The sequence below is a fragment of the Drosophila ananassae genome, chromosome 2R (genome assembly GCF_017639315.1).
Source record: "Drosophila ananassae strain 14024-0371.13 chromosome 2R, ASM1763931v2, whole genome shotgun sequence".
NCBI classification, from domain to species: domain Eukaryota; kingdom Metazoa; phylum Arthropoda; class Insecta; order Diptera; family Drosophilidae; genus Drosophila; species Drosophila ananassae.
Window position 1 is genome coordinate 23654791 of NC_057928.1, and position 21834 is coordinate 23676624.

Consider the following 21834-nt stretch of genomic DNA (forward strand, 5'->3'; position numbering starts at 1 on the left):
TCAGCAGTCTCTTTCATAAATAAAATTTTGAGCAATTAAAATATTCATTGCGCATTATTGAAATGTCTTGAATTTGTAGTTATTTTTGGCTGTCTTTGGCAATTAAAATTTAATTAGATTTTAATTTGTGAGCCATTTGATATGAAAAATATGCAAAAATATATCATGATCAGCAGCAGCAGCTGGGCCCTGAACTACTTGGAAAGTTTTCAAATTGTTATACATTTGATTTCGACACTATATATTCTATATTTAGGAATACTTTTTCAAAAAGTTGGCTATTGTTAAATGAGAATTTATTAAAAGAAAGCCCTTCATAGAACCCTGAGAATAAATATCTATCCAAATATAAATTTGAAACATATTCTTGTTAAGTGGAACTGGTATCGCCTGATATTTGATTCCGCCCCGACCGGATCCGGCAAGATTAATTACATAGGATCGATAATGGGAGTTAACTTTCGCGCAATTCAGCGATAATGGTAATGGCGGGCGATAAATACGGCCAAGTGGCAAAGAATTCGTTGATCGGTGATTAACGCTTTTGTGTCACCACTTAAGGAAGAACCACCAGCCCAGCACCAGACTGCAACCTTGTTGGCATTTTTAGCGATCGTGGAGCTGCAAGAGACACACCAACAGAAACCAAAAAAAGAACAATTCCAGAACAGAACCGAGAAGTCAGTCGAATTCGAGATCTCGAAAGGTAAACAAACAAATGACTAGCCAAACAAAACAAATGGGCGTTGCCCCAGAGCCGCTGGGTTGAGTGGAAATCGAGAATGGTATTATATTCGTGCGGTTATTGTATCTCGTATCTGGTAGTTCCATTTCATTTTGGCTTTCTTTTGTTTGGCGGCCTCGCACCTGTCCATTAAACGCATACGGCCGAAGGCAGCCAAGCGTTCTGATTGGCGGTTCTGTGTCTCTGACTGGAAGCGCGTACTGCGAGATACAGTATCTTCCCCTCTCGGTGGGAATTGTGTGTTGCTCTGAGAGCGATGCCACCACCACCACCGCAGTTGGCTGGGAGAGGGCGTTGCTGTTTTCGCTTCCAGTCAGTCCACCCAAGGCGAGCGGCATTCTTGGCCCGAAACTGAGACGACGACGGCTTTTATGGGAAGTATCTTTGTCCCATTCTGGCAGCAACTGCAGCGGAATGTGATGCAGCAACAACAGCAACACCAGCAACAGCAACAGCAACACTAGCAACAGCAACATGAGCACATGAGCAACAGCAACGGCATTCGTTTGGACCTCGCAACCAGTTCGTGTTCGAACGTACTATAAGGTGCACACAATTCTGTGGAGCGTGTGCTTCGCCTTTTTCGAATCTGCCGTCGATACTTTTCGTGTTGCGAGTGTTGCAACTTGCGCGAGTCTTGCCGTTGCTGTTACCGTCGCCGCCGCCGCGTTTTACTTTTTTGTGTTGGCCAAGAACCCAGCAGAGGAAGAAGAGGAAGAAAAAACCATAACAAGGCACAAGAGTTGACCCTTTGTTTACGCTTTTGGCTTTGTGACAGATACTCCCTGCAATCCTTGAGATACTTTCCCCGTTTTGGCCTAATGCCGAGTCGGGCTTATCGGTCGGTTGCTGTGTTGCCTGCTGTTGCCGGTGACTGTGAACATACGTAATCGAAGCTGAGCTGTTTACCAAATAAGCACTTCAGTTGACATTTAATGTAGGAGCTATATCCTTCAGCCAGGCGAGAGTGTGTGCGAGCGAGAGAGTGAGTGTGTGAGAGGGAGAAAGCACGAGAGAAAGAGTGATTTTGGATCAAGAGTTATATCCTGGGATATGGCTGCGTATACGCAATTTGGATACGGAGGCTTTCCGTCGGCCTCTCAGGTGGGTTTCTTAACTAATTAGTTGACTTTGTATTACTTATTGTTATAAGGAGATATATGTATAAGTGTTATAAGGAGTTTGATAGGAGATAGAAAGTATTAAGCCTTATTATAGTATGTAAAATATTTTCTCCAATAGAATTTATCGTAGAAATCTCACTCACAACTTTAAATTTATAACTTGATAGTAGAAAAAAGTGATTGGAAGTAAAGTTAAAAAGTAAAGTTCGATAAGTAATTTAAGTAATTGAATTTCAAAAAGTAAATCCTTTTATAAACGTTATACCTTGCTTTAAACGTTCAAGCCCCAAAAAAAGTTATCAGTCTTACTTGATCTTCCTGTCCAAACCAACAGAAAGTAACCTTTTTAGTCTTTGTTTTTGGCGGTTTTTAAGTTGCCATCTTTGCACAAAAAATCCTTCATATTTATGACATTCAATTGGCGAGGAAAAAAGGCTTTAATAAATCGTAAAGTTAGGAAAAAACACACACAGGACACAAGGGTTTTTGATGGATTTTTGTTCAACCCATCAATAAACTCATATTTTATCTGAGGGCAGGTGCAAGGATAACAAACAAAAGGCTCCTATTTGATGGGTATGGGCTTTAGTTTGTTTTAAACGCAACTATATTTAAGCCTAAGCCGCTTAACTTGAATTTCCCAGGGTATAATTGGCTGGCATCCAGCGAGATTCCTTGAGAAACGCGACGCCTTTTCCCATTTCGGACCACACGAGTCCAATTAAGTAAAATCGAAAAAAGAGAAAACTAAAAGCAAAAAAGTAAAAAGCAAAAACCTAAAGAAGCAGGATCCGAAAAGCAAAAAAGTCCAAGTCCAAGTCCAGCAATCAAAAGGAGAAGGCCATGGCGATGGGAGGTGCCGATGGAAGCACGCTCAGGTGAAACTGTTGAAAAGTCAATAAAATTCAATTGCGACGATCGTAAATCATAAAATTCATAACCGTAAAGTGACAGCTGAGGGCAGGCCCTGGGAATGCGTTTGGTGGCTACGTGAGCTGCATCTCGGCGATGGCTCTCCGATCGGAGATCCCTGATATGTAGTCTTTCCATCCAGCGGAGGTCTCCTCCTCAGCTCACAGCCACGATCGATTGTGTCGGACCAATGACTTTGGGGGCCACACTGATCTACTTTACATTGTGTGCCGGTGCAGTGGAGGAGCAAGCCGCTGCAGAGTCCACGCTGCAGACTCTTCTTCTCTTCTCCAAGTGGCGCTTGCAGTCTTACGCTATCAACTTGGTCATCTGCCCGAAAAAGGGGGGCGGGGTGGCTGCAGCGGAGGAGAATGCGGATGCGGGAGGATGGCTGGTGGGATCCAGGAGCCTCTGAGATACAAGCTGCGATTAGATCGCTGCGTTTGCGATTCACAGAAATTTCTCGGACTGGGACTGGGGGGACTTTGACTTGGACTTGGACTGAGACTGGTACTGGTACTGGTGCTGGGATTCTGGAATTGGTATTGGTGAGATGCTGTAAAAGCAAAAGCACACATGCCCGGTAGATCTTATCTGGCCACTGTCGCCTGCCAGTCGTCGTCGTCTGCAACTGCAACTGCCATTGCAACTGCAACTGGTATTGCAGCAGCAACAGCAACAGCAAACAGTCAAAGCAAACGTGGCCAATTCACATGACCATGGCCCAGTGGACTCCACTGGCGCTTCCTCGCATCTCCAGCGGAAAGAAGAGTCCCTCGTCCTGGCCTCATGAATAATTCAGAAGCCAGATTCCTGGGCGCAGGCGCATAGAGCTCCCTATATGGTGTCGCCTATCAGATCAGTTGTCATAATTCTCATATTCTTCGCCAGCGAAAGAGAGACGGAGTAGCCCAGTCTGGGAACGGAGAATCAACGAAGGCTCCTCCAACATTCCCATACTATCTGAAATATATTTACTTTTTTTTTTACTAATTAAAATCACGCGGCACAAAAAACATAAAAACCAAGAAAAAAACGCCTGAATCATTCATTCATTTGTAAAATTTTGATAAATGGTTTTGGCCTTTTCGTTTTTCCATGAGTGTCTCCCTATATAGTATGGCCTCGAATTTCTACTACTTATAAATTTGTAGCATGACTCAATATTTTCCTTTATTAATTACGTGGCCTTCTACTGGTTTACTCACCTGTAGATTCTAAACATTCCCGAAACTGTCTAAATGCTGAAAAAACTAAAAAAATCTGAAATCGATCGCATCCGATAATTATAAAATAATATGCATGTGCAGCGATTTCGGTTGAATCAAAAAGGGTTTCTCCTCCTTCTGGGTTCTATTGTCAGATTATGTTAATGGCGCGGAATAATTATGCCTTTATGCCTTTTCGGCGGGACGTTTGGCGGGCATTTAATTTTGCCCAGAATTTTGCGCCACAGAAGCCGTGTAAGCTGGGCTCAAAATTGTTGCCAAGATATGACCTTTGGGGGCTTTGGTATTTCGATCAATTTGTTGCCTGTCCATCAGGATTCGAGGTGCCTCAGTTTCGTCAGGTTCTCCGGGCTGACCAGGCTGTCTAAGCTGTCCAGGTTCCTCGTTGCAGGCATTCAACTTAATTATAGGTCGAAAAGAAATTGAAGGCATCCCAGCACAAGTTTGCTCGTTTCGCAGATTGCCCGGGGTAATTTTCAGAAGCCTTCGCCAGCATGTTCCCCGACTCCATCTCCGCCGATATACATACATCTTTGATGGGTCTCTGGCGTAGTCCCTGGCGGAGTCTCAGTCTGGGACAGCCGACCTATAGGCGTTGGCTGCCACACCCTCATTGATTTCTGGCATTTTTAATGTCCCAGCCAACCAGTCTTGGGCTTGGCTTGGTGCATTTTGCATATTAATTGCCAGGTGACTGGCGCATGCCATAGGCGAAGCTGGCCAGGCTGGGGATGGAGGCACCATCCGAAAAAAGATGGAGGCCATCAAGTCCCCTGTTGAATCCCCTCCAACTCCAAGCACTTGAAATCGATTTGCTGGGTAATTGATGTGGCCGCCATTGCAGAGCAGAGCCAAGCAGGAGCTGAGGAATCCAATCCAGATTAAGGGAACCTAATCGCCGCAGGATTATTATGAATCCCATACAGCTTCTGTGCTCCTCGGCCGGCGGCAAAGATTGTGTGTTAACACCATATTCGCTTACATGTTATCGATGCATCTTGTAATGGGCCTTCTGTCGATTTTTCGAATTAAATTCGCAATTATCCAGTGATTCTCCTGGCGGATTTGGTGTCTTCAGGAGGCCGATATGGGCTGGGCAAACAACATGGCTGGACATCAATATTTATGAAGCCTCCAGTAGTCCTCCGGACTTGTGGTCCGAAGCTGTGGAAAATTAGCCATTATGTATGTGTACGTGCGTTTCCTGTCTTTGATGGTGATGCTGGTGGAGGTGCATCTTTTTTCAGACAGGTTTTCGCATCTTCCAGCTGAAGTTGACAACTAGTTTATCTCCAGAGCTCTCATAAAATCTGGATTATATTATGGGTTTCTTATTTTTTAATTTCTCTACCTGCCTCTGATAAAAACTACTCAAAAGTCTCCATTACCAATTTAATTTGAGTTCCATTTCCCCTCAAATTACCTTCAGATAAACACTATCAGCTTGCGTTTGAAAATGAAATATATTTTCCCTCCAAATCTCTTGCCACTTGAGGCTTCCTGGAAGTTCAAGTGTGGACTATTTATCGCGTTTTCATATCTCTTATAAGGTGTTCGAAATGACCCTTCTGGAGTTTGAAGTTGAGGGTCTTTGCTGTTTGAAATGAAAATTAAAATGGTCCCTTGATTAACATGCATTAGTTATGTAAACCAGTGGCAGTATGTGTTTATATATCGCTTAAGATCAGTGCTTGGGAGTATTTCATAAGTACCCTAACAGAGAAAAAAATTCAAGTAGTTTGATTATCTCCTCCAGTTTATTGTATAATTTATCAACAATTACAGAAAACTTTACTTTAAACAGCTTTTTAAAATATTTTTGTTTCGCTTCATTTTTCCTTGTGTAGTAATCTTAATTTAATCATAAAATGAGGGACAGCACTGCGGAATTTGTGTTTCAATTTGCGATCCAAAAAAGGGAAACCTTCTCTGACCCTTTCCATGTTCCGATCTTGCAGCTCCTGCCCCCGAACGCCCAGCCGTCGGAGGACACTTCCGCGAACGTGAACGACGCCTCGCTGGTGATGACAAACGCCCCGGCGATGAGCCCCGCGGGTGGTGCGGACTGTCAGTCCGCCATTTGCATATTAATTGCCAGGTGACTGGCGCATGCCATAGGCGAAGCTGGCCAGGCTGGGGATGGAGGCACCATCCGAAAAAAGATGGAGGCCATCAAGTCCCCTGTTGAATCCCCTCCAACTCCAAGCACTTGAAATCGATTTGCTGGGTAATTGATGTGGCCGCCATTGCAGAGCAGAGCCAAGCAGGAGCTGAGGAATCCAATCCAGATTAAGGGAACCTAATCGCCGCAGGATTATTATGAATCCCATACAGCTTCTGTGCTCCTCGGCCGGCGGCAAAGATTGTGTGTTAACACCATATTCGCTTACATGTTATCGATGCATCTTGTAATGGGCCTTCTGTCGATTTTTCGAATTAAATTCGCAATTATCCAGTGATTCTCCTGGCGGATTTGGTGTCTTCAGGAGGCCGATATGGGCTGGGCAAACAACATGGCTGGACATCAATATTTATGAAGCCTCCAGTAGTCCTCCGGACTTGTGGTCCGAAGCTGTGGAAAATTAGCCATTATGTATGTGTACGTGCGTTTCCTGTCTTTGATGGTGATGCTGGTGGAGGTGCATCTTTTTTCAGACAGGTTTTCGCATCTTCCAGCTGAAGTTGACAACTAGTTTATCTCCAGAGCTCTCATAAAATCTGGATTATATTATGGGTTTCTTATTTTTTAATTTCTCTACCTGCCTCTGATAAAAACTACTCAAAAGTCTCCATTACCAATTTAATTTGAGTTCCATTTCCCCTCAAATTACCTTCAGATAAACACTATCAGCTTGCGTTTGAAAATGAAATATATTTTCCCTCCAAATCTCTTGCCACTTGAGGCTTCCTGGAAGTTCAAGTGTGGACTATTTATCGCGTTTTCATATCTCTTATAAGGTGTTCGAAATGACCCTTCTGGAGTTTGAAGTTGAGGGTCTTTGCTGTTTGAAATGAAAATTAAAATGGTCCCTTGATTAACATGCATTAGTTATGTAAACCAGTGGCAGTATGTGTTTATATATCGCTTAAGATCAGTGCTTGGGAGTATTTCATAAGTACCCTAACAGAGAAAAAAATTCAAGTAGTTTGATTATCTCCTCCAGTTTATTGTATAATTTATCAACAATTACAGAAAACTTTACTTTAAACAGCTTTTTAAAATATTTTTGTTTCGCTTCATTTTTCCTTGTGTAGTAATCTTAATTTAATCATAAAATGAGGGACAGCACTGCGGAATTTGTGTTTCAATTTGCGATCCAAAAAAGGGAAACCTTCTCTGACCCTTTCCATGTTCCGATCTTGCAGCTCCTGCCCCCGAACGCCCAGCCGTCGGAGGACACTTCCGCGAACGTGAACGACGCCTCGCTGGTGATGACAAACGCCCCGGCGATGAGCCCCGCGGGTGGTGCGGACTGTCAGTCCGCCAGCCAGGTAACCGCTGGAGGAGGCGGCGGGAGCTCCTCGGGGGCCCTCAGTCCCAATGCGCTTTCCCAGAACTCAAATACTGGGGCGGTGGCCACGGGGGTGGTGCCGGGTGGCGCTGGAGGATCCTCGACCGGAGCCGTGACCGTGCCTGGAGCTGATCTGGCCACCGGTGGCTCCCTGGACGGCAGTGGTGTGGGCACAACACCCTCGGCCGGCGGCGGCTCCTGCTGCGAGAATGGGCGACCCATTATGACCGACCCGGTGTCCGGGCAGACCGTCTGCTCCTGCCAGTATGACTCCGCCCGCCTCGCCCTCTCCAGCTACTCACGCCTGCCGGCGGCCAGTGTCGGGGTCTATGGAACGCCCTACCCCTCGACCGACCAGAATCCCTACCAGAGCATCGGAGTGGACAGCTCTGCCTTTTATTCGCCACTGGTAAGTGTCAAGCTCAATGAAGGGCAAATATATGAAATCAGTTTTTTTATATTAAGCTTTAAAGAGTTGTGAACAAATACAAGTTTGAAAAAAAATAAAAAAATTCAAAGATGGGAATTAAAAAAGTTTTAGTATTTAAGGTTTAAAAAATAAAATATCAGTAATCAAAAAGTTAAAAATGAAATTAAATAAGAAAAGAAGTCAGGTACAAACAGGACAGAGAAATCCGAATGAGAAGGATTATCCACAGGAATACATGGTTTCCAGGAAAGACAGACCAAGAAGCCATGGCAAAAAATTAATAATAATATAAAAAAATCAGAAAGGCAAAAAATCAAAAAATAAATAATAAAATATATCAGAACTCATAAAAAAAAATTCCCGTATAAAAAATGAATAAAAATACCAAAGTGTATTTTCTTGCGATTATGATGTCCAATTGTTATCATTATTGAACAAAAATAAAATAAAAAAATAATTATAACAGCACATAAAGCAGGACTTGGAGATGAAATCAATTTTTTTATATTAAGCTTTAAAGAGTTGTGAACTACAAATTTGGAAAAAACAAAAAATTTCAAAGATAGGAAAATAAAAAAGTTTTAGTATTTAAGGTTTAAAAAAACAAAATATCAGTAATCAAAAAGTTAAAAATAAAATGAAATAAGAAAAGAAGTCAGGTAAAGGACAGAGGAATCCGAATGAGAAGGATTATCTCTAGGAATACATGGTTTCCAGGAAAGACAGACCAAGAAGCCATGGCAAAAAATTAATAATATTAAAAAATCAGAAAGGCAGAAAATCAAAAAATAAATAATAAAATATATCAGAACTCATTAAAAAAATTTCAAATACCAAAGTGTATTTTCTTGCGATTATGATGTCCAATTGTTATCATTATTGAACAAAAATAAAATAAAAAAATAATTATAACAGCACATAAAGCAGGACTTGGAGATGAAATCAATTTTTTTATATTAAGCTTTAAAGAGTTGTGAACTACAAATTTGGAAAAAATAAAAAATTTCAAAGATAGGAAAATAAAAAAGTTTTAGTATTTAAGGTTTAAAAAAACAAAATATCAGTAATCAAAAAGTTAAAAATAAAATGAAATAAGAAAAGAAGTCAGGTACAGGACAGAGGAATCCGAATGAGAAGGATTATCTCTAGGAATACATGGTTTCCAGGAAAGACAGACCAAGAGGCCATGGCAAAAAATTAATAATAATATTAAAAAATCAGAAAGGCAGAAAATCAAAAAGTAAATAATAAAATATATCAGAACTCATTAAAAACAAATTCCCGTATAAAAAATGAATGAAAATACCAAAGGTATTTTCTTGCGATTAGGATGTCCAATTGTTATTATTGAATAAAAATAATATAAGAAAATAAGTATAACAGCACATAAAGCAGGACTTGGAGATGAAGTCAATTTTTTTATATTGAGCTTTAAAGAGTTGTGAACAAACACAAATTTGGATACATGGTTTCCAGGATAGACAGACCAAGAAGCCATGGCAAAAAATTAATTATAATATAAAAAATCAGAAAGGCAAAAAATCAAAAAATAAACAATAAAATATATCAGAACTCATTAATGAAAATACCAAAGTGTATTTTCTTGCGATTACGATGTCCAATTGTTAGCATTAATGAACAAAAATAAAATAAGAAAATAATAAGTATAACAGCACATAAAGCAGGACTTTGAGATGAAATCAATTTTTTTATATTAAGCTGTAAAGAGTTGTGAACAAATACAAATTTGGAAAAAAATAAAAAAATTCAAAGATGGGAATTAAAAAAGTTTTAGTACTTAAGGTTTAAAAAATAAAAAATCAGTAATCAAAAAGTTAAAAATGAAATTAAATAAGAAAAGAAGTTAGGTACAAACAGGACAGAGAAATCCGAATGAGAAGGACTATCTCCAGGCATACATGGTTTCCAGGAAAGACAGACCAAGAAGCCATGGCAAAAAATTAATAATAATATAAAAAAAATCAGAAAGGCAAAGAATCAAAATATAAATAATAAAATATATCAGAACTTATTAATGAAAATACCAAAGTGTATTTTCTTGCGATTACGATGTCCAATTGTTAGCATTATTGAACAAAAATAAAATAAGAAAATAAGTACAACAGCACATAAAGCAGGAACTGGAGATTCCCATCCTCCCTTTATTGCCATGTGGAAACCAGATTACCAAAATATAAAAATTGAAGACCTTTTTTCATTTCTAAAATGAAATATTAAAAAAATGAATTAAATAAAAAATAAATAGAAAGTAGATGAAAGCTTAGCTCCGTTCGGCTTGGGAGCTAAACTCTTTCTGATTAAACGAAAGACCTACAACCACCTTCCCCAGGTGGTTGAAGTTTTCCAAAAGCCTACTTTAGCTTTATAACGTTTTGCCATATCTCCTTCGGTCACACTTAAAAGGATAGTAAATTGGTTTTCGATTTCTTTTTCGATACATTACGAAATCAACCATTCCTTATCGGCCAACAAAATTCAAAAAGGCGTTTAAAATCTGAAAGTTTCCAGACACCTAATTGCCTTGTTACAAAGTTTACGCTTATAAAGACCACTACCAAGTAAATAATTAAGGGATTTTAATTCACTTAAACAGTACAAATTTTGTCCAGTGTTAGGGCCAAAAAAATAGCCATGAGCCATGGGCCAAGAGGGCTAAATGGATTATCTCAACGTATGACTTTAATTGTGTAGTCAGTGGCTTTTGTCCGCAGCTTAGGAGGGAGACACATCGACAACGAAACGACAACATTGCAACAACTACAACAACAATAAAGTGAACAACACCAACAATAGGAACAACAACAACGACGATGGCTTGTCAATGCAGTCGACTAAATCGAATTATCATTATGGCTGACTGAAGCTCAGTCAAACCTCATTTGGCTCCGTATCGGGGGTTTAGTTTCCCTTAGGCCCCATAGTACCCCCCCCTTATTGGACCCCTTGGAGCCCGTAGACTCTCTTCTATCTCTGTCTATCCATCTACCTAATTCATAAGACCGCTTACTCCGATGGATTCCCTCCCTGGCCTCGTCGGTCGTCGGTCGACTGCCGACTTCCATTGCGATATTTGATACTTTGCATAAAGAAAGGCAAAATCATTGGAAACAAAACATATTGCCCCATGGCCTCAATTACACTCCACTCTCTTCTGCAGCCGTGTATGTGTGGGCTAATCAAGCTTATGGCCCAGTCTGAATATGTATCTGTATCTATGTATCCCAGTATCTGTGTATCTGAGCTTGGTGTATCTGCAAAGTCTCTAAGTGACCGCTGAAATGTACACGAGCACAGCATGACTGAAGCAAAACACACGCTGCCTTTGCCTTTGGCCTGGCTTTTGTTTTTGCTTTGGCTTTTGCTTTTGGCCCGATTGAAAGGCAAACACGGCACACACACTGGCCAACATATCAAATTGGCAACAATATGTATAACAACAATGTGGACAGTATTTAGCCTTGGCAAATAACTTACTGTTGAAGATGAATAGGCAAAAATGAATCAACTGCAAGTGGCCCACAAAAAGGGCGAGTCAAGTGTTTTCAAAGGACATTGGGATAAATGTTTTCATTACCTCGAAGGATAAATTAATCGATTTTATATCGATTTAAATTTGGTGGCTTTTGAGGTGATTACTATTATATTTGTCTACTCTAAAATGTTAAGAGAAAATAGTCTAGATAATATTTCATTTCTATGTAAAGTTTTTTCAAAGGACATTGGGATAAATGTGTCTGTAAGCTCAAAGGAAAAATTAATCGATTTTATATCGTTTTAAATTTCGTAGTGGCTTATGAGGAGCTGAAATTTTGTACAGATCTGTTCTAACATCTTAAGAGCCAATAGTTCAGACAACAGAAAGATTTCTCATCTATGATATTCTATGAGATCTATGATATTCTTCCCGCCCTCTTATAAATTAAATCACACATTTCATAAATTGTTTATAATTTAGAGAAATCTGAAAACACTTGTCCGACTTTGTCAACAATATTTCCCCAATGTTTACGAGCCCTGTAATAAGTACATTAGTTTGAATGATCTTATTAATATGAACAAAGACACAGTCTAATCAACTTGGGCGGCACTGCCCTGGTCGACTTCAAAAGAAAAACCCTCCTCGAGGAGGGAAACCTCCCGGGAGAGAAGGGGCTATCAGGGAGGCCAGGGAAGAGGAAAAGCAAATGGGGCGGAGACGGTCGCGGCAGCCACCAAAGTGTCATGTTAAATTGTTATTTACAACAACAGGAAATTCATTCCTCTTGGCAGCCACCTTTTTTCTGGCTTTTTGCCTCATTTTTATTTTTTTTCGTCTTTTCTGGCGGGGCACCTGACCGACTGTCTTCTTTATCGGGTGCCTGCCTCACGAAGCGCATACTTTTAATTAAGAAAATATCTCAGAGTGCTCGATAAGATGTCGTTGCTCAATTTCGATGTGAGGAGGTGTTAATACTCGGGATACGGAATACCGAATACGGAATACGGGAGGGAGCCTCCTCCTCCTCCTCCTCTAGCGGAATCAAAATCTCACTCACACCTGACATTTTGGCCTGGGCATTGGCACGTCATTCCGATTGGTAAATAAATCAGAGCTAGGGCTTATACTATATGCCACTTCTGTAGATCGGGATACCTATTCAAAACGACATTTTGATAAATATATTTGTCACTCGACATCGGCGGCGGTGGCGGTGGCGGTCTGTTTACCGAGAAGCACCGATTCGAAGGGGCGGGGTGAAAAATTAATAAACAACGGCATACATGATGTTAAGCAATTAAAAATGTTAATACCGTTTCATAAATCACAAAGACCACAAAAGCCCGGATTCGACAGGGCCAACCAGATTGGGCCGCCGCACCATACGCTCCATTCGGCGATCTGGCCAATAGTTGTCGCTCATAAATCCGGCTGTCATTTTCCGAGGGCATAAATCGCAGCATGCCACAACCAGGCAGAGCCACCAACCACTTCCAATCGAATCTCCAACCGAATCTGAATCTCAAAACCGTCGAATTGAAATTAAAATTCAAAGTGTCAGCCCGAAAAGCCAGCTTTCGTACTCATATACCCGACTATAATAACAATAATCGGCGCTATGGCTTAGATAATTTTGTCGATTTTCGGAAAGTTGTTGACTTAAATTATGTATTTTTTGTATCGATCGGTGTATCTGTCTGTAAAATATGGCAATCTTTGGCATTTGGCTTGTTTCACTGCGAAATATGCTGCCAAATTATAAATTCCATGTTAACAAAATTGTCAACTCTGGAAACTGTGGGAAAATGCTTTGTTCGCCGATTTGGCCAACTCTTTTTGTGTTCTTTTGTGCGACGACAAACCTAATAACTTAATTCACACTCATCGCTGAATTCTTAATCGTTTCAGAGCAATCCGTACGGACTGAAGGACACCGGAGCGGGCCCAGAGATGGGTGCCTGGACATCAGCAGGGCTCCAGCCCACGACGGGCTACTATTCCTACGATCCCATGTCGGCCTATGGGTAAGAATATTCTTCCATTTAATTCAATTAATTATATAAGGAAAAGGAGGGAAAAAAGTAGACCCTCGGATAATAATTAATTGCCCTAACCTGGCCTGGCTGGGAGAGGCTGATGGGAAATAAATAGAAAGCCTTTTAGGCCAATTTAAATACATGAGCCTGCGTATCAAATGCAATCGCTCGCCCATAATTAATTACAAAATATTTGCGAGTACTTGAAATTGATTTGAATTTAATTGCCTGCGGCGGCTGCGTTTTCCTCCGCCTCCTGCCTCAGTTCTGGAGATATTCCTCATAGCCTGGGGGAGGAGCTCCAGAGAGCTCCCTGGAGGGATAGGCAGGCGATAATAAAATTTGAATTGTTCAAAACTGTATGAGAGCGCGAAATTATTTATTTATGATTGCTGCAAAATAATAGCAGTTAATTGCACGCCACAGCGCACAGCACATACCATTCAAACAGTTTTTTATATAAATAAATGTGAGATGCACTGGAAGAAATATATATTTCATTTTTAGACAGCTTAATCAAATAAAAGTTTAAAAGAATGCCGTACTAGTACGTTTTTCTCTGTGGCCCATGTGCGTGTCATAGCAGAGTAAGCTATTTAATCATCTCACATTAAATAAATATTTTATTATATGCATATTTTTTGAGCCGTGTAGGTGTACATACATTAACATTAAAAGTATGTACACACGTGGGTGCATACATAAGTGCGTAAGCACATAGAGAGAGCGAGTGCCACGTCGGAGGAGGACGCAGGAGGAGGCAGGCAGGAGGGCAGGCAGGAGGGCAGGCAGGAGGGCAGGCAGGGTCCCCACCAGTTCGATTCCGAATCCGAATCAGACACAGAATCAGGGGGAAGAGCGCCGCAAAGTGGCAGAGTGGCAAGCTGGCTGAGTGGCATGCAACGGCTGCGGCTTCCCGTTGGACGGTTCCTTATGGTTTGGGTTTTTGGACCCGGCTTGCGTGCGGAAAGCCCATGAAATCGAGCTGGCTGGCGGGATTGAGGGATTGGGGGACCGAGGGACTGGGACTGCAGCCAAGTGAATGAATGAGTGAGTGAGTTGTAAGCGATGCATGTGAGCGGTGGGCAGAGAGGGGGTTGAAAGGGGTGAGGGGGGCCAGGAGGGAGGGAGGTGTGAGCCGCAAATGAACGCCATGTTGGCCGCCATATTGAGTGGCATTACATACGCACATGCTTGCCATTATATCAGTGTGAGTGTGTGCGTATGTGTGTGAGCTTGTGTCACTGTAAGTGTGCATTTAGCCAAAAAATTAAAAAAAACGTTTAATTTTATATTTATTTTCTTAAATTATATGGGTATTTGAAAGAAGATGATCCTAACATAATGATTATTCCCTTTAGACCCAAGATTTTTCTCTAAAAGTTTATATGTTTTAAACTTTTTAAAATAGAAGGGCCATATTTTTTATCTTAAATATTTTATTGAAAGTTAATTAAAGATAAATAAATTAAATAAAAGTTATATAATTACATACATTAATACAGACTAATCTCTTATAAAAATTGTATTGTATTGTATTGTATTTTCCCATTTATTTTTTAAAAAATCTCGTAGTTAAGTAAAAAAGAAACTTAATTTTCTAAGAACTTGATTATTAAAAATATGTTTTACTTTTATAGGAACTATTTTATGAATAAACTTTTTGTATACTGAATACATTTGAACAAGGGCCTTATTAGGTCCTTTTAAACTTTGGGCCTAAAAATTGAACTTAAAAGTAACTACTGTAGTTTTTTATATATTTGAATAATTTCTGACCATAATTTTTTCCCTGTGCATTTGTATATATATTAACAAGTTGACAAACATTTAAGAGCGAAACGATTGCGCTTTGTTTTGTTCATCGTCGCAAATTGTGGAGGGGGAGTGGGAAAACTCAACGGGAGCTGGAGGGGGGCCCTTTAAAAGGTGGAAAATCCAACTGACTGAGTGACTGTCCGACTGTAGCGTCTGTCTGGCAGAAGAGGGGGAACTGGGGGTGGCAATGACAGACATCGTAATTACCGACTGACAGGCATGCCCGTGTCTGCTCACGGGAGCCAATGTCATTTGGTGGCATTATTTGTTTGAAATGTGTGCTCGCCGCTGTAAATCGCAACTCGGAGATAATGGCCGCCGTAATTGGTGGCTCCCAAACCAAATTGCATGTGTTCATATAAAAGCTAAAAATGTAAATGTATGTAAGCCGGTCTAAAACTAATAAGCGGCTGAATAGCCGACCACATACCACGAGTGGATGTGGCCACATAGCCGTATCCGTCGTTTTAGCCATCGGTCGTGTATTTGTGTGAACAAGAATGTGATTTGTTAACAAGATTATGGCCCGCTAGCAAGCACTATACCTATATGTATTATACATATAGTCATCTAGGCCCACCAGCACTACAAAAAGCCAAATAATTTTTTTATTTTTTTGTTTACGAGTTATGCCGAAAGAACGCAGACACATGTATATACAGCTTGTAGTCGCGGGCACTGCAATTATATGGCGAATGCCGAGTACGAAAATAGGATGCGTGCCAATTACGGACAAATTGATGTTTGTTAGCTTGTAAAACATAACAGCACAAAAAGCCCACAAAGCGTATCACTCGGATCCGTCGAAACGGTCGAATCCGTCCAGCTACCGACCTACGCGATAATTATATAGTCGTTCGTTCGTCCGATGTTCGGGTTACGTGGCTTAAATTACGGGCTTCACAACCTCCAGTCACGGTCATTGGACAAATCTGATTTCTATGCTATATATTTTTTTGTTACAAGGGGGATAAAGTCTACTATTTACAGAACCTAATAGTCTCTAAGCTAATCTCTGAAAATCATACTATAAGACACTAGACATAATCATTGGCTATCCAGTTACAAATAAAAGGAAAAAAACATCCAATAAAGTGGTTCGACAAGGAGAAAGGACTCTGAATTTGCATTCCACTGCCAGTCGTCCTTTATCTTGTTGTAAAATTCACCGCACAAACTGTTGATTGTGGCACCATAAAAATCCCCATGAAAAGCGACCAAAAATACAAAATACAAAAAAGGAAAGAAACCGAAAAAGCAAAAAAATAAAAAACCGAGTCGAAGGGAGGACCAAAAATGGTTGGGGACTCGAAAGTGAAATGCCCTGGCGAACGGATGAGCCGGATGTCCAGCGGAGTACGCATGGGTTGGGACTTAATTTAGCTAGGAAGTTCTGAGGGCCGAGGACTCAACACTGGATTCAGGACTTTCCCCCAACGATGAGGCCATAGACCATTATTGCGAAAAAGGAATCGAAAGAGGTGGATGGGTGGTTGGTTGGACTCACAGCCACCGGCTCTGGTGGGTTAAAAAATGCGATAAGTGCACTGCTAGAGTTTTGTACTGGAAGCGGATCACCCGGTTGCACCCACTTGTCGTCCTCGTTATTGCCGGAGACGCTCTTTTTGTGGCCGTGCCCTGTTTCACAACTATGTTTTACATTATTTTGACGTTGTATTACAGCAACCCAAGACTATGATGCAAAGGTCCTGGGCCCGGGACTCTGGGGGCCGTGGTGTATGTAGGATAGTAGGAAAACATCAATTTGAGTTTTCCGCATTTTTAATGAATTTCCATGTTTTATGTCCGTGTTGCCAAAGTTTCTGTTCTCTTTTGAAAGGACTAAGCAATTAGTTCCACAGCAATGTTACAAATTAAAATACTGCTGTTTAAGGTTCTTAAAGGTACTTGTCTAATATGTTTTTATTTTCCCTATCTTTATAGCTATGGAGCCAGCTATGATCTCGCAGCTCGTCGTAAAAACGCCACACGGGAGTCCACGGCCACCCTGAAAGCCTGGCTAAACGAGCACAAGAAGAACCCGTATCCGACGAAGGGGGAGAAGATCATGCTGGCCATTATAACCAAGATGACGCTCACTCAGGTCTCCACCTGGTTCGCCAACGCTCGGCGCCGTCTGAAGAAGGAGAACAAGATGACCTGGGAGCCCAAAAACCGCACCGACGACGATGACGACGCCTTGGTGTCCGACGACGAGAAGGACAAAGAGGACATGGAGCCGAGCAAGGGCAACCAGAGCGGCGGCAGCTTGGCCAAAGGTAAGGGATTGGGGAAGGATTCTTACTCTCTTCTTTGGTTTTACAGCCGGCTGGTTTCTGTTCTTAATTGTTTCCTCAGATGAGACCAAAGAGGAGGAGGACGCCATCGACGAGGACCAGAAGTGCTTGGGCCAGGCCAATATTCTGCGAGCCGGCTTCGGCTACCCCTCGGGAGGAGGCGGTTACCACAGTGGCGGTGGCAGTGGATCTGCTGGTGGCTACCACCCCTACCACCAACAGCATCCCGCTTACTACCAGCCCGGGCAGCAAGGCATAATGCCGACGCCGTTCCATGGGGGCGGTGGCGAGGCCAAGCTGCACGGGGCAAGTGAGCACGGGGATCCAAAAAACCAGCTAGGCCGGGACTGTGGCGTGCCGATTCCAGCTACCAAGCCCAAGATCTGGAGTCTGGCCGACACAGTTGGCTGCAAGACCCCGCCGCCGGCCTACATGGGTCACCAGGGGGGTCATCCAGGGGGGATGCCGCTGCAGCAGCACCAACAATATCCTCCGGTTCAGGTGCAGCCAGATCTGGTCCAGGGAATGGGACCACAGCAGCCGCAGCAGCAGCAGCAGGTGGGTCAGCCGCAGCACCCCCACCACCTCTTCAATGGAGCCGCGGCGGGACATCCCTACCTGAGACCGCACACCACGGCGTACGGGGGTTTTCTAGGGGCTACGACACAGCAGCTGCATACTACGAGCAACAGCAACAGCAGCAGCAGCAACAGCAGCACCACCAGCAACAACTGTACTCCCTACAGCAGCAGTATGCCGCGGCAGGAGCAGCAGGTGGCCACCAGCAGAGGGAGCGCGAACGGGAACGGGAACGTGAACGGGAGCGGTACACCTACCATCCATACTACGGCAAGTTCGGAACGATACCAGCTCCATCAGCTGCAGCGGCAGGCACATCCGAGTCAGCGGGCGATGGGGTTTCCCGAAGCCCAACCCGATACTCCACCCCAAACTCCGCCGAATATGAAGGTCCTGAGCGGAGCTTTGAGTCTCCTGCCTACCATCGCTTCTCAAGCCCCTATGACCGCTACCTGTCGCAGCAGTAGCACTAATGCCTTCGGCTACTTCTCGGCCAGACTGGGGGAGTACTCGCCCCGGGATGACTACAGCAGCGGGAACAGCAGCAGCAGTAGCTCCTCCTCGCCCCATCCGCACCAGGAGGCCATGTTCAAGCCGCTCTTCAGGAAGTTTGCCAACTAAACTGTCCGAAATAAATAAAGATATATAATGAAATCATAATTAAGGGCCCAGTGGGATTGTGCAAGCATGTTCGATGACTAATGATGGATTGTGTAATATTAATCGTATACCACATCAAAAACCTAATTAATAGAGATAACTTCAAGTTTCATTCGAGTTATGCATCATCGTATTTAGAGTACCAGATCAAATGTTTCTCTTCAAAACGCAATATAAGCATAGGTTTAAATACTAAACTAGCGCAATAAGATTGTAAACTGTGATACGTTTTTCATTGTCTAACAGACTTTACACTAAACACTTTGTCTCTATGAACACATAATCTAAATAATTTTAAAATTCGTTTAATAAAATTCTTTATAATCATGAAAAAGTGCCTTTTTTATTAAAAGTGGGAGTTTTATTTTTTCAGGATAATATATAATGCAGATAAGCTGCACAATCCAGTGACACTTATGACAGCTAACACAATAAACTGACTTTTGCCAAAAATAAAAAAGCTATTTTCATTTGTTAATTACTTGTTCTTACCCTTAAATGATTATTGATTTTTAATTTATTTGCTTTTTTTCGTTTTTTCAACAGGGTTTTTCCGCAAATTACCTTTTTTGCGACAACTACAGTGGGCTTTTAAATCAAATATTATGTCATTAAAACCAGTGGCATTAATCGATTCAAAATGCAAAAAAATTAACATTTCTTCTTCAAAATAGGGCAGAGGATAAAACATCACATACAAATTACATAAATGGGTTGAGTCTCATTAGGTTGCTCTTTGTCCTTCCAAAATCATGGAAGGATGATATGGCCTATAGCGCTGGCTATATATTCGACAATTTCCATCCGATTCTTGAGCGGAATACCTTAACCAATTTGTTGATCGATTTTCCATCATTCTGCATCAAAATCTCAGAACAAAATATTTATTAGATTTTTTGTTAATTTTTCTGGGGGTCCCCTTAAAAAATCTTCGGATGTGCGTGGAGCCACTATATGGCCCCCAGCGATGGCTATATCTTGGCCAATGATCATCCGATTCTTAAGCGGAATACCTGAAACGATTTGTAGATCGATTCTCCATCATTCTGCATCAAAATCTCATAAAAAAATATTTTTTTAATGTTTTGTTAATTTTTTTGGGGGTCCCCTTCAAAAATCTTCGGATGTGCGTGGAGCCACTATATGGCCCCCAGCGATGGCTATATCTTGGCCAATGATCATCCGATTCTTGAGCGGAATACCTTAACCAATTTGTTGATCGATTTTCCATCATTCTGCATCAAAATCTCAGAACAAAATATTTATTAGATTTTTTGTTAATTTTTCTGGGGGTCCCCTTAAAAAATCTTCGGATGTGCGTGGAGCCACTATATGGCCCCCAGCGATGGCTATATCTTGGCCAATGATCATCCGATTCTTAAGCGGAATACCTGAAACGATTTGTAGATCGATTCTCCATCATTCTGCATCAAAATCTCATAAAAAAATATTTTTTTAATGTTTTGTTAATTTTTCTGGGGGTCCCCTTCAAAAAGCTTCGAATGTGCGTGGAGCTACTATATGGCCCCCAGCGATGGCTATATCTTGGCCAATGATCATCCGATTCTTAAGCGGAATACCTTAAACGATTTGTAGATCGATTCTCCATCATTCTGCATCAAAATCTCAGAAAAAAATATTTTTTAGATTTTTTGTTAATTTTTCTGGGGGTCCCCTTAAAAAATCTTCGGATGTGCGTGGAGCCACTATATGGCCCCCAGCGATGGCTATATCTTGGCCAATGATCATCCGATTCTTAAGCGGAATACCTTAAACGATTTGTAGATCGATTCTCCATCATTCTGCATCAAAATCTCAGAAAAAAATATTTTTTAGATTTTTTGTTAATTTTTCTGGGGGTCCCCTTAAAAATCTTCGGATGTGCGTGGAGCCACTATATGGCCCCAGTGATGGCCTTACCTTGGCCAATAATCATCCGATTCTTGAGCGGAATACCTTAAACGAATATTTTTTAAATTTTTTGGGTCTTAAGGAAGTTTCTAGAGTCCCAAAAGTAAACCTTAGCTTCTGGCTTCTAAATAAAGATGTATTGAGAAAATAAATTGACCAAAATTGTTCAAAATTCAAGGCTTATGCCTTAAATAAGCCCAGACTTTGCAAACAATTTCGTAGATACATTTGTCCATCGGTATGTTGTGCAGAATTGTCGCGCAAATTGTCAAATATGCGCGACATGGAAGCCGAAACAAACTTGGCATCTTGGGCCTGTTCGGTGTACAAGGGAAGTTGGCGTTTATGGGGAAAACAATTTGTAACGACTATCGCCGCTTGATAAATTAACATTTAGCAGTGGCTCGATTATGCAACAAATTGCCAATTCAATTGAAATTGACAGTCGACAGTCGATAGACGACCGACGACCGCCGACAGACGACATTCGGCGGTCGAGGAAGGTAAACTAAATGTAAGTTGCGATGCTGCGACTGCCGCCGTTCTCGTATTTGTAAGTACAGGTGATTAATTTGGTTTTGTTTGACACACTTTACATATGTAGACTGGTAGAGAATGGGCCCACGTGGATGGGATGTATCTGGTACTAGTAAGTGCCACATGTGGCGAGTGGCGCTCACAAATGCAGCCAAGCTAATTTCTTGAACGGTTACTCAGTGGATCTATGGTGCCATCAGCGGGACATTAGTTCCGTTCCCATAGTATAGTTTCGCTTTATGGGTTGTTTTACAATGCTAAATGACCGCGGTGGACCGGGGCATAAAATTCCCCATTACCAATCAGTAAGCCGGTTAAATTAATCGTATCTGAGAGCCAGAGATGAGAGATCCTTTTGGTTGTGAAGCGATCTCGTTTATGGGCCATAAACCATGGGATCCCCGGATCGGTTCGGTGGCTGAGATGCTGTCACAGCCACTCGATATTCCCGGTATTGTTTCGGATCAGCATGGATTGGATCTTGGTCGTCGTTCGGTCTTGGATTTGGTCACCAGCGGCGAGGATATACGACAGTTAACTTATCT

The 21834-nt window shown here is 41.8% G+C and overlaps 1 protein-coding gene across 3 annotated transcripts; it reads left to right on the forward strand.

Moving 5' to 3' along the window:
- The first annotated feature begins 1167 nt into the window (after window positions 1-1167).
- Window positions 1168-19169, forward strand: LOC6507319 (homeobox protein araucan). Of its 3 annotated transcripts, none has more exons than XM_044714462.1 (5): window positions 1168-1849; window positions 5969-7931; window positions 13360-13475; window positions 17250-17584; window positions 17664-19169. In XM_044714462.1, exons 2-5 carry the CDS (start codon window positions 7287-7289, stop codon window positions 18800-18802), a joined length of 2235 nt encoding a protein of 744 aa, XP_044570397.1. In that variant the 5' UTR covers window positions 1168-1849; window positions 5969-7286; the 3' UTR covers window positions 18803-19169. The 3 variants fall into 3 exon arrangements, with proteins under 3 accessions (XP_044570397.1, XP_001956253.3, XP_032310086.1); XM_001956217.4 differs by having other exon boundaries at window positions 1170-1849; window positions 7377-7931; XM_032454195.2 differs by lacking the exons at window positions 1168-1849; window positions 5969-7931 and adding an exon at window positions 8004-13299.
- The last annotated feature ends 2665 nt before the right edge of the window (window positions 19170-21834 follow it).

Coding starts and splice junctions, on each gene's coding strand:
- LOC6507319 (XM_044714462.1), top strand. CDS start 7,287: ATGAGGGACAGCACTGCGGAATTTGTGTTTCAATTTGCGATCCAAAAA. Junction 7,932..13,359: donor CTGCCTTTTATTCGCCACTG/GTAAGTGTCAAG, acceptor TAATCGTTTCAG/AGCAATCCGTACGGACTGAA. Junction 13,476..17,249: donor GATCCCATGTCGGCCTATGG/GTAAGAATATTC, acceptor CTATCTTTATAG/CTATGGAGCCAGCTATGATC.